Source organism: Rattus norvegicus, chromosome 13 (assembly GCF_021556685.1).
Source record: "Rattus norvegicus strain SHRSP/BbbUtx chromosome 13, alternate assembly SHRSP_T2T, whole genome shotgun sequence".
NCBI classification, from domain to species: Eukaryota; Metazoa; Chordata; class Mammalia; order Rodentia; family Muridae; genus Rattus; species Rattus norvegicus.
In genome coordinates this window covers 4,388,724-4,402,953 of record NC_141546.1, presented here as the reverse complement: position 1 = coordinate 4,402,953, position 14,230 = coordinate 4,388,724, and the positions used below count along the sequence as shown (strand labels likewise).

Below are 14,230 nucleotides of genomic sequence, written 5' to 3'. Positions count from 1 at the left end.
TTCAAAGGCAAAGACAATCATTTCTTTATGCCAGATATTTCTCTACCACATTCTCATTCAGAATACTAACTCATTATATTACTTAACCCAAGATTAAGATCAGAAGTTCAGACCTCCAGCATTCACAAAGCTGTTGTGAGTTTTGCCATGGAAGTCACTTATAATCTTACCACTCCATCATGCTTCAAGGGACAAGCGGTTTTATACACCAGCCAAATCATGAGTTCAATAAGAGATGTTTACTCAGAAATGAATTACAAAATTATCAACAAATGTTCTTGACATTCCTCTCTATCCTCTATATACATGCAAACATTCTCATGTGTAATACTTCACAGGTTTGCACATATTTATGCAAACATGCATTAAAACATATAAACCTACACCCCACTACACCCAAAACCTAAGAAAGCAGAAATAATGAAACTGATAACCGTCCCAGTGGTGAAATTATACCTTAGCTACATATTATACTTTAAAAGCTACATTTCATAAACTTTCTCGTATTCTGCTGTCAATGTATTGGACAACCTGTGTATATTAAAAATAACCCTAATATATCTTGGTGACAAAACAGTGTCAAGTTACATTATTGATTCTGGGAATCCATCAAGTAATGAGTCACTGATCAGAGCATTTCATGTGGTCACCTTGGAGAAGTAAAGCAGTACTAGGAGGTGCACCATATTTTATAAAACACAGAGCCTGTGCATGATCCAGAGAAAGCACTAATGCTTACAGCACAGGTCGTCACCAAATTTGTGCAAGACACTCTACTTTGATTTAAATTTTTTTTCATGGCCAACTGTATCTTGATAGGCATATCCATCAGTACTTAAGCAATGCAAAACTCAATCTATTACAGTAAAGACACACACTCCAATAATGACATCCTTTCCTACCTATTAAAGATATGCATGTAGTGTCTCCACATTTCTAGGTGATATCAAACACAGTTTTTCATTTGGGCTAATGGCTAATGTTGCTAATTGGAAAATAAAGATTCATCTGTTAAAAGAGTCTCAATGAGGGGTTGTTTAGATTAGGCTAACCTGTGGGCATGTACTGATTATGTTAATCCTTGTTGGAGGATCTAACATAAAAGTAGGTGACACTACTTTTTTTTTGGGGGGGGGTCCTAGACTACATAAAAGACAAGAAGGTGAGTTGAAGATAAACATACATGTATTCATTCTCTCTGTGTCCTTAACTGTAGAAATGAGGGATTGCTTCAAGTCCCTGCCGCTACTTTATCTAGTGATGGATTCTAACCTGGAACTGTGAACCGAATAGGCACCTTATTCCCTATTGGTTTTGTTGGGATATTTTATCACAGCAACTGGACTGGACACTAATGAAATTACTGAGCAAATCATTTATTGATTCAATCAGTGTTTCATTATTTTTTTAATATTTCAGATGAATTAAACAAAAATGGAAATGTTGGGACTTCAATAGTCTCTGACCAGATGATATTTGAAAATGTACCTATTAGTAAATACTGAACAGTGTTACATAAAACAAGAGTTTAAGATGGCCTTCAAAATCTTTTCCTTTCTTTTTTTTAGTTTCATCAAAATAAACTCAACAAAGCACAATAATTGCTAACATGGGACTCACTGGAGAATCAAGCATAACAGAAGTGAGCATGCTCCTTAAACTGACTTTTGGTACAACTCTATCAAGATGTCTCTTCCACTCCAATCCACCTTGCACAATTTATATGATTTCTGGTCAAGTTATATATAAATATCTGCTGATATTTGATACAAATATCTGCAAAAATTTGATACAAAACACTCTTGCCTCTTTTCACTTTTAATTTGCACAAAGTTCACATTTTTCTGTTCTTCTGATAGTTGAGTAGAAAACTAGTCCTTTAGATTCTTCTTCTGTCATAGCAACTCATAAATATTGCGTGATGATACATTAGACTTTCACATGGAGTACAATTTATGAAAAGTTCAAAATATGTGAACTGATTTCACCAAAAATAAGCTATTAAATCTTAATAAATGTATACTTCCTCCAAAAAATGATATGTGATTGTTTAAATAGAACTAAGGCAGCAAAATAAATGTAAAGTTTTCAGTAGCATATCATATTACCTATAGGAGTGATTATCTAAATGACACACACTCATAAGAATGTTTTAAATCACTCAATCTTAATTTCTGTTGTGCATATACAACACAGTTAAGGGAGACACATGTACAGCAGGTCATGAAGTGAAAATCTGATGTTCCTATATTGTTGTATAGCCTCTCATTAAGCAACTATGTTTTAAGTGATAATACTTGCAGATTCAAAAATTATAGTAGCCCACATATTAAGGAAGCAAATAATAAATGTGCAAGAAATGGAGATGAATTTGTACAGTTGGTGGTGAGCTATCCACTATTGGTCTTGGTAGAAAACACAGCTGAAAAAAGACATGTAGAATGGCTAATGGGTAATTTATTCAGTGTTCTGTCTAAGCATGCAAATTCAAGTTTTAAACAGAGGCATGCACCCTTAGTTTTTAATAATATTGTGTTATAACATCATTTAAAACCCTAACTTGTATTTAAAGATTTACTTTAAGAGCTCTGTAAGTTGTATTTTCAAAATTTCTCTCTACTACATTTCAGCTCAAAGTTTGGACTTATTATCAGAACTGGAATAAAATATCTAAAATACTCCCCCCATCTCACAAACACACACACACACACACACACACACACACACACACACACACACAAACACACACACACATATATAGACATGTACACACATTCACACCTACACATGAGCACCATGAAAAGCAGTGACACTTCTTAGTTCTAACTTCCATCCTCACTACCCAACGTATGCACAATATAATTAACTTGTCTATTACTATTGATGGATAAAATGAGGGAGGGAGGGGAGTGCAAGAACTGTGGAAATAAAGGAAGGGACAAATTGAAACAACAATTTCTTAATTCTGGATCTATCTATTCTCAATACTAAGGATGGCCACCTTTCTAGAGAACTTACTGGTACTAGTGTTTACTGACTGAATGGAGTGCTGAAGACATCTCTTCAGAGAACTGGTTTCTTCTCTGTACAACATCTAATCTACCCCAGTGATGTGAACTCATAGAATATCAAAATACACCTAAATTTTAAAAAAAGTGACAAAGATAGATATGTAGTGGTAGACCCTAGTTCTTACTGAAGTATAACAGCTATTAAGAGGCTTGGCCTGGTAGACAGTAGGTAGGTTATGGGTTTCCTGTGAAGGACCTTAGGGGCCTTCACCAGCCTTATACCCATTGCTTCAGGACAAGAATTAGGCCAAGTAACAGCTTCCTGCCTCAGGTCAAGGATAGGCCAAGTTCCATTCTCCACCCAAAGTTCTAGGGAGGAGCAGGGACATTTTTGAAAAATGGCAGAATGTACTGAGTGATAGTCACCTGATCCTCTGATCCCAGATAGAATTCGAATGCATGTCATATGCTTGCTTGCCAATAGATCCAATGGTAAATATGCTTAGCTAATAAGTTTAAACTGTAATCTTGCTGGTATAAACTGTACTTCTAAAAAGTGTAAAAACAGCATGTTATACCCATTCAGGGTTGCCTTCTAGTCACTTGCCACAAGGGGCTGATTGAGGGTTGATCCCGACATGCCAGAAAAAATAAACCTCTTGCCTTTGCATTGAATTTCGTTCTCCTGTCTTTCTTGAGGAGTAGGGGGTGTCCCTGTATTTAAGACTCACTTTGAGCCTTACAGTAGCCCATTCACTAGAATACTTCATTCTACTCATAAAGCTATGGGATTGGTCACAAATACTGTATACACCAGCCATGGTGGTGTACAATTGCAATTCCAGTATTCCTCTAATTGTTGTTAGCTCATATCTCCAAGCCTCTAACGTGAATCACTAATTAAGAAAATGCTCTATAGACTTACCTACAGGACATATATAGAGGCATTTGCTTAACTGAGAGTCCCTCCTTCAAGTGTCTCTATTTTGGGTTATGATAACATAGAACGTACCAGTACACTTCCCAATGTATACTACTGAAAATTAGAGTTAACTGGATTAGTCAAACTATCTGATCACAATATTAAAAATAGTTATCACTAGTCAAGTATCACTAGGATAAGTGAAGAGCTCGAGTCTCAATGACTACACAGTACACTTCTTTTCTAATGATCCAAAACATAAAATTGTATTAATGTCTGAAAACAATAAACATGAGCAGAAACGTTAACAAAAGAGTCTGAGAGGGCCACTACATTTGAGTATGAATAGCACAAAACTTATTGTGAAGACTATAAAGCTACAATAAGATATATGTAATGAAAAATAGTTTCATATTGTGTTTGCTTTTTTTGAAAAATACTAGGAATTGTCCTTAACCTAGAGCACAAAGCTATCTTGAAGGTATTTAGCATAAAGATAATATAAATGTCTCCTACCTACAAACAACTGGCTAGTCAAATGAAGTCGGAAATAGGCTTCCTCTGAGGCCTCTCTCATGCTCTGTGGAAGGTTGTCCACCTGAAGGGAGGTCTCCTTGAGGTTTCTCTCAGCCCGGATATAATGCCATTGATTGTCATTCAGAGGATAAGGAGACTGTATGAGGAGCTCCACAGGGCCATTCCCAACATCAATGGTGAATGTGATCTCAGAAGGAGCTGCAGCAAAAGAAGAAAAAATAATAAAGGCCATTGTCAATGTGTTCTAGTCACAAGAATGTTCAGAATGTTTAGTGAAAAGATTTATATGTCTCCAATGTGGAGAGGATGTTTCTAAGCTGTGTATAGCACTGGATCACTATTGTAAGCATAGTGATAGTGATAATTATAGTGACTATTTGATGATTCTGGCAATAGAGGAAAGGATAGTGCTGGAGTTGGTGCTGATGGAGACAGTGATGATATTTATGTTAATGCTTGCAGAAATGGTATCTATACAGTTTAACAGAGAAACCACAAATTAACTTTGTAAAATGAACAAACAGGTTTTCTTTTTTTTTCTTTTTCTTTTTCTTTTTTTTTTCCTTTTTTCATTTTCCCCTTTTTAGCAACTCTAGGAAAGGCAAAATTTTCATCAATTATCAAGGAGAAACCGGTCAGGAAAAAAAGCATCAAAAATAGTGGTATCTGTTTGTAAAAGTAAAGATTCTTAACAAGTTACCCTTATCCTCTGAGGATTTTATAAACACAAAAAAATGAGAACAGTTCATTTTAAGCCTACGTTGAAGACACAGTGGTCTCCTGAGTACCTGTAGCCTTCACGTATCATATCTGGGCTCTTTCTTAGGCCTTTATAGCTTTTTCTCTTTCCTAGGCCTAAAGCAGCAAGTGGGTTTCTATTTGACCATGGCATAAACTGTCAGGTTAGAGACCTCCAAGCTCAATACAACCTAAGTCTATGCCTCCCAAGGCTCTAACCTTATTAGAAAACTGCTCTTGTAAATGAAGCTCAGTGATAGAGGGCTTCTGGTAACTGAAAACAGAAACCTTTGCTGTCATGTGAGTCCTAACCTTAAAGAGAAGCTAGAAGTTGGTGCCTGCAAACAACAAAAAGAGTGATGACACCATAGACTACAGAACCACCATTGCCTCAAGAAGTTCTTATTTTAAACTTCAGTTTTCTTACCTAAAAATTGAGAGTAAAAAGACAGCTAACTATGAGGTTATCTGTGTGCTTATCTTGATGACATACTTTGAGTTGTTCATTGAACGAAGTAGGTGCTTATAATTGATGGTTTTATTATATCTGTAATATGTGATTGCTAGGTATGGCTGGGTATGACAGTATGACATGGCTCCTGACCTGGAGCAGAGCCAGAGGATATTAGTTTTCTTGAGTGTTGTTGGATGCTGTGAGCATAAACTTGTATAATAATATTCTTATTTTACTCCATGTTTCTCCTCTGGATAATGTTCTCCTTGCCAATGTTAATGATTCAATAGTAATCAGAAATAGAATCAGGGAAGCAAGAAGACATGTGTCTGATAATCCTCAGCACAATGGTGATGCTGTGACCTTCAGGAGAGCCCTTAAGAGTGTTGGAAAGAACTCTGAAAACATGAGGAGTTCAAGAGTACATATATCAGTATAAGAACTGTCATTTACAGGATTCCTCAGCTATTCAAAGTAAAAAAATACAATATGAATTTTATGAGGCCCCTTTCAGGCATCTGAAAGAACACACAAAATTACACTAATGAGTCAGTTTAGTCCAAATGATACCAAGGAAGGACACATGATTTCATCAATAGAAGAAAAGAATGGAATTATGAAAGTGAAACGAATAGTTCAAGAAACAAGACTCAGATAGATGGTTGTATAATATTAATGGTAAAAGGGTGTTCTCCTCCAAGAACTTCATCAAATAAATTTGATCCATATATTCTTCTCCCTAAATGATGTAGGTGTATGTAATACCTAAATAGAGTTTGGGGACAGACAAAATGTCTGGTATCAAGAAAAAAATATCTTGATGATATCCCTACTTTGTGGGATTGCTTAATACTTTCCAATAATAAGCCTTGAATTTCTGAGATAGAAAAGCAAAAAGAGTCCATATAGTAAAAGAATATATTGAGTTAGCTAAAACTAATGAAAAAGTCAACACAAACAAGAGCTCATTAAATTACAATACACATGTACACACAAACACACACATATATTCATATATATGATGTAAAGATAATTTTATCACATAAAAATGGCATGTATATCTAGTCTTGGCAACTACAAGGGTTGTGTCTAGCAAACCATATAGGATTTGCTATGTTAAGAATAAATGCTATGTAAAAAATACCTGCTGTCTAACTTCATTTGCCAAGTATGCTCTGTATTTCAGTTTCTATTTCTGAAAGTCAAAGGGATAAGTCATGAAATTAGCAAAAGGGAACCTAGGGTAAAAGATTAAACTGATATGCAATTTCTCGGGATGTAGCTTATATAAATAAAAGATTAAATGAACTTTGTTCTTCAAGAGAGCAATCTTGTCATTCTACCATTCCCATTTACCCCTTCCTCAGGACCCTCAAGCTGAAGCTGAAAATCAACATGTGATTATTCGATGCACATAAATTCATTTACTTTACAAAGCCATGCACTTAAAGAATAGGACTGACAGGATCATCCTCCTTAAAAAAAACAAAGAAAATGAAAACAAAGGAGGCCTTGAGTTCTTTAATGTTTCTTTTTCTTTTCTTTTCTTTTCTTTTTTTTTTTTTTTTCCGGACCTGGGGACCGAACCCAGGGCCTTGCGCTTGCTAGTCCAGCGCTCTACCATTGAGCTATCCCCAACCCCTATTTAATGTTTCTTAATTCTTCTTGTCTTTCCACTTTTTGTGTTTGTCCATGAATGTGGAGATCCACATGAGTGTCTGTGTATTTAGGAATGATGGCATGTATGTATGTGTTAGATAAACAAGTAGATACACAGGTAGGTGATAGATGGGTAAATAATAGATAAATAGGTAAGTGGATAGAGATAGATAGATAGATAGATAGATAGATAGATAGATAGATAGATAGATAGATAGATATAGATAGATAGATAGATAGATAGATAGATAGATAGATAGATAGATAGATAGATATGCATATATTTGTGGGGTCATATGGAGCCTAGAGTCCAACCTCAGTTGTTGTTACTCAGGTGCTCTCTACTATATTTTTCTGAAGCCACGTGTCTCATTACCCTGGACTCAGAAATTAGGTTATGCTGGTTGACCCAAATGGGTCTATGGAATTATACTGTCTCCTTCTCTCAATACTGGGATAACAAGAACAAGATACCACACTTGAATTTTAATGTGTGCTCTGAGGATCAAGTTCAGATTCTTATGCTCATAAAGCAATTGCTTGTCAGTTAAATCATTCTCCTAGGCCTGTTTTCTATTTCTGTTTTAATTTTTTTCAATTATTATTTATTTTATGTGCTTAAGTCTTGTATGTTTTATACAACATGGATGTCTCATATTTTGAGAAACCAGTTTGAGGTAACTTGAATTACCATGTAAATGGCTGGAATTAACATGTAAATGATGGGAACTGAACACAGGTCTTCCATAAAAACAAGTGTTGTTAGCTGTTGTGCCACCTTTCTGGCCTTAGTATCTATTTTTTATTCTGATCATTAATTCCAGCATGTAGTTTTCTTCACCTCAAAATCAAATATTTATTTAAAGGTAATTTGATTTCACATGTGTATTTCTCTCTATATATGCAGGTAAAACATTCATGAAAAATGGGAAGAAATATTAAAGATTTGGGTAAAATTCTCCCTAAATTCTTAGTCTAAAAATTTCCCATCAGAGGAAAGCTTACATTACAGGAAGCTTGTAGCTCTGCTCTTCCTGACACATTCTGTCTCCATTCTTGCCTGTACTGACCTTGGCTAGACCATGAATCTTGTGTACTATATGATCTGACTGCTGTCTCTCACACCAAGTAATCTGCAAGCTGTAGAACAATGATTTTTAACCTGTGGGTTGAGACATTTTTGGTAGAAGGACCCTTCCTTTATGGTCATATATCAGTTACCCTGCATGTGAGATATTTTCATTATTATTTATAATAGTACCTTATACTAATGAAAATAATTTATGGTTGGAGTCACCACAGTGCAACTGTATTAACAGATGGTGTCATTAGAAATGTTAAGAGCCACTGTTATAGAGGAAACATTACTTGTCACAGACATAGACACCAGCAATGGGAATACAGCAAACTCTGGCCTGCGTTCTGCTAAGTACCACCCTCAGCATAGAGGTGGGTTCTGAGAAAAGAAGTGTCTAGGAGTGGCAAAACACTGACTTGAAGTCAAACAGTGTGTCTAAGCTGGATAGATTGTGCAGAACTGTCTTTTAGAACTGCTCTCCTCTCTCTCTCTCTCTCTCTCTCTCTCTCTCTCTCTCTCTCTCTCTCTGTCTCTCACTCTCTCTGTATTCTACTCTCTGCTAGAAAGATTTTTCTTGCTATTCTAAAAACTCTCTGGTTAAGACAACTCTTTCATGTAGAAAAATTCTCAAATCTATCTGAATAACGCATGTATTTTCTGATCAATATCAGAAAAGTTGCTATAAAAAATTACAGAATCTTCTGACCAAGTTAGAAATACATTTAGAACAATTTGTGAAGAGCAGTTTTTACTCTGCAGAGATCTCCAGACAACTCAACTCTCTCTAGTGAAAATTATAAAAACCTGATATCTTTTCTGTCTAGTCATTTCATGCAGACCAAAGGCCCATGTTTTTATTTACATATCATTTCACTTATTTATTTCAGGTTCACTTTTGGCTATCCTATGAATTAACATCCCATGACTCTTTGATTCTTAGGAAAGAGCAAGCATACAATATTTTCTTAACTGTGTAAAAGAATTGAGAGCTGTGTCAGCCTTTGTTAAGCATAGATCATAATTTAGTTGAGGGGACTCTGCCCAGAAGTTTACCATTTCCAACAAACCTTGGCCTAACCTTATTCTGTCCTAGGATGACTCTCAACCCAAGGATATACTTGTCTTTTTAAGCATAAACAAAAAATTTATCTGGGTGTTATCTCTTAATATCACCACTCCATAAATCTTTTTATCTCCTTGCTTAGTAATTTTCTTACAAGTTGGCTCGTAGTACAGCTGATTTTGTTCCTTCTCACTCACAAAGGCTTTCATATAATTCATATTGCATAGTTAAAAAATTGTATCTTTTCAAATGAATGAAGAATCACACCAGGGTTCTGTCACAGGGGCATTAACCATGACACTTTGTCCCCTCCAAGGCCATGCCAGGTTGAGGAGAAACCGTGGAGGAACACTTGCTTAGTAAAAATCCAGTCCCAGCCCTGTGCTTGTGTACATACAGATGTGGTGATACCAAGACTGCACTCCTCAAAAAGAACATGTGCTGGTCCTGCATTTCTCTTCAGCTGCTTTTGATTTTTACACCTGGGTTCCAGGATCCTTGTAAAACCTTTTAAAATTTTTTTTTTATCATAACTTTTCTTTATTTCAATAACAAATAATGTTTAAATCAATCATTCCTTCTCAATATGAAAGAGAATCAGTAAAACAAACAATAGTAGTAACATTATAGTAATTAATGCATGGCATAAGCCATACACTGCTAAGCATTTTCCATCACTGGATTCAATTGAGCCTCATTACAAACATTTTAGAGAGAACAATTTCATCACTGAATGAACTGAGCACAGTTATAAGGTTGTCACAGTGTCTTTAAATGCTAAGATTTAAACCTGGTAATATGTTCTAGAGCTTATATTTTTAACCCATGCCTCCGAACTCATTTCTTATATAGTCTCCCATGACAATAATACTACAACAAATAGTAGAGGTAAATGCACACAGTTGAATATCAAATGTATGAATGAATAAATGAATGATTGAATTGGTAAAATAAGCCTATATGATATACTCCAGACTTTGTGATAGGCCTCAGGGACAGTCACACAATCTCTTGCAACTGGATAGGAAATTGGGACGCAGTCACACTTTCGAGCTATCACTAACTTTTCCATGCAACTGTCTCACAAGGACATTTTCTCATGATTTGCTCTTTTATTGTCCAAGACAAATTTAAGAGGCCTTTGGTTGGTATTTATCAAGCCAGACCTAGACCATAGGATGTTCACAAATGAATGAAGATTGATGAGCTACTATTCTCTTTTGTGAAGATTCTCAAAGGAATAGTCTGTAGACTGGAATGCTTCATAAGGGTTTGAAGTAGAGAAGTCTAGCAAAGGCCCTTGTAATGTTTTTCCATTCCTTTACAGTAGTAATGTATCACTGTACCCCAAAAGGAATCCTTTCATGCCTATTCTCTAGTGCCCATCACACTATTTAGTTTAAAGCTTCATGAGGAGACATTCATGCATTCTTGACTACTCATCCAGGGCAGGGATGGTGATGCCTCTGTATTGTGCTGGTCAACTCATTATCCACTATACAGCTAAAAAGGATGAGTGGATTTATGTATGAGTTAAAGTCCACTTATGAGAAGGTACAAGATTCCCATGGCTAGTTAGCTACTCTAATAGCCTGTCATCTCATTATCATATGATAAATATATGTTCAGTAAAGCACTGCTTAACTTCTTTAGGCATGGACTCTTACAAAGTCAATTCATGCTTTGAGTCGTATATTCCACAAACACTGTCTGATACCATAATGCTGGAACTTTCTGAACCCTGAACTCAGATTTGAATGGAGATAATTTATCTTTGTATTAAACCTAAAATTCTAGACTCATCAAACATTTATGCAAACAAGAGAAAGGATATTTGGAAGAAATAGAGATATTGTGTGGATCCTATGTCTTTGGACTTCCTGTTCAAACCCTTTATGTTAAATGTGATGGTTAACCTGAATTTTCACCTTTGTTGGATTTAATGCTTCCATGTTGAAAACCCTCTGGGCATCTTCACTCAAAGTTTCAAGATTATGTTAATAGAGTTTAGAAGACCTACTCTAAATATAGGCTTCATAATTTCTTAGTAGTTAGAATACCTCACTTAAATAAAAATATTATTAAAAATATCAGGCAAAATACATCATTCACATCTCTCTGTATCCTGTGTGACCAGTTCCCGTGTGACAAGTTGTCTTAAATTCTTGGTGCCATGTCGTCTCTGAAATTAAGGACTCAAACTCCGAGCCAAAAATTAAGCCTTTGTTTCTTAAGTTGCTCCTCCCAAGTATCTTTTTCCACAACAAGAAGAGAAATTATTAATCTGACCATCTTCTTCCCATGCATATTAGACAATGAGTTGTGCTACAGTATTCACAGTGATGACCACAGATAGTGTTGTTTAATAATGAAGAGAATGCAGTATAATATGAAATTAGAATGATCAATCACCAATATAAAATTTAATTGTCATTTTAACTTTTAGGATTTTGGAATTTTTGAATATCTTACCTATAAATCAACAACTTCGTAAAACTTTTAATAATTCACTGAAAATAGTCACTCTGAAAACTGTTTGTCTACATTTATCTATGTCTATACAATATATATGTGCATATATCCATACATACAAACATATAAACATACATACATACATACATACATACATACATACATACATGCAATTTTTTCTATTGAGAAACATGGGGAAATTCTAATTGAGATGGCTTTCAGAGACCGCTTGAGATAATATTACTCTCTTGAGATTATATTACAATATTACAATTTGCAGGTACCTTTTGATATTTAAAATATTAGAATTCTCTCCTACTACTAATGGGTTCACAGCATTTAACTCATGTCACCAAGTTTGGTGTCAAGTGACTTCTATATTAACCATCTTGCTGTCACAGGAATTTTTTTATAAGTTACTTATTTCAACACAAACAAGAAATTGGTGCCTTTAGAGATAATATTAGATTGGTCACCATGTTTTTTACTTTTCTCTAAGGTCTTAGTGAGATCTAGTGCTTTCCTTAGTTATGCATGGCATTTGCATAAGCAGTGCACGTTTTTCCTTCCTTAACCATTTTCACTGATATGAAAGCAGTTGTGGGATCTGGATATTAGGGAGATGACATGGATTGCAGCCGAAGAAGGGATTTCAATTCAGGGAAACAGCTAGATTTAGTCTAAAATACATATGCATAAGTATAAGAAGATGGAGAAAATTGACCACATATCACTTTATGGAAGAATTAAACCACAGTTAAAGTGATCCCCATGTCCTCTGCACATAGTGATATAACCACTGTCAGTGAATTCTCATTCTATTGGTGCCAGTTAAAATGAGTTTTATAGTGATTATACCCAAATGTATCCCCTTGACATCCAAGAGTCACTAAATCTGTGATGGATAAATAAGTAATGAGTATTGCAGAAATGTACAAAGTTGTACTTGTGGGGACCAAAATTTACATATGTTGTAGACTGGCATTCATTGATAGATGACTCAATCAATAAAGTACTTATTTCATAAGCATAAATTTCTGAGTTTGATCCCTAGAATCCACATGCAAGGGCTAGGCATCGGACACATCTTGACATTCCTCACACTGGCGAGTTAGAAACAAGAGAATCTCTAACGCATACTGGCAGGTCAGCCTATCCTAGTCAATTAGAGACTCTGTCTTAAACAAGGTAAATGACATTTCTGAAAGGATACTGAGCAGTATTATTTTTGCTTACACACTCACTGAAAAGAAGAAAGGAACACAGAGAGAATAGGGAAGAAACTTTCCCCCAACTATTGGATCATACAAAGTTATCTCCCTACACACCTAATGTGAGTTTGCAATGAAAAGCACTATTTTTACCCCAGCACCCCAATTAAGAACACATTGTTTCAGTTCTAAAAGACATAGTGACTCTGTTATTTTTTCATAGACTGTAACACCAAACTAAAGGTAAAGAAACTGAAATGCTTTAGTTGGAAGGGACCCCAGATTGAGGTGGGTTGGAAGTTGAAAGAAATTAGAAATCAGAAACCTCCTTCGCTCTGTCCAACAATCTAAATACACCAATCTTGAAAACTGCTGTTTTCAGAGCTAAGAGGAGCACTCTTGGAGAATGGGACTGTACCTTTTCTGTGTCACTGCCTGTATTAAAGGACTCTTCCTTTCCTTGTAGCTTGCCTGAAGGAGTTCTTGATATGAGCTCCTTGGCATTAAAAAGTCTACCTCCTTCAATGCGTAATGTGATTATGTCTGTAGCTAACCAGAGTTAAGTTTTTGCCATTTTGTTTGACTCTTTTCCCTTCATAACAATAGTAACAACAACAGTAAGTTTTCCAAATATACAGGTTTATAGTATTGCTTTTATGTTTATATAATTATTTCCTTCTAATAAAAAAGATTGAGCTCTGGGTCTTGTGGATGCTAGTCCTTCTCTACTAGTGAACTACATCACCAGACTTCAGTATTACACCTAAAACAATCTGATACCACATGCTTATGTTTATTAATTGAATATATGTTAATAGTAAACATCAAATTTTTACATGATACACTTTGTTTTCTTAAAATTTAATATTAATTTGAATTTAAAATGTATAGTACAAGGGAACAGTGCACTACTACAAAGTACAAACAAATAAGACAGTGATCTGGAATTAACACTAACTCATTGCTCATTAACCTGTGATAATAAAGCATAATATTAAGTGTCAGTTTAATGAATAAAAGAGCTACAGGTCCTGTTTTTGTTTTAATTGCACATTGAGGTTATTATATCCACACTATGGAATGGT

The 14,230-nt window shown here is 35.3% G+C and overlaps 1 protein-coding gene across 2 annotated transcripts in view; it reads right to left on the bottom strand.

Moving 5' to 3' along the window:
• Positions 1-14,230, bottom strand: part of Cntnap5c (contactin associated protein-like 5C) — a gene marked incomplete at its 5' end in the record, with an annotated part of 856,281 nt that overhangs the window by 167,015 nt on the left and 675,036 nt on the right. For both annotated transcript variants that reach the window (NM_001415869.2, NM_001047866.3), the window contains 1 exon segment: positions 4,450-4,668. In NM_001415869.2, coding sequence (NP_001402798.1) covers positions 4,450-4,668 — 219 coding nt within the window.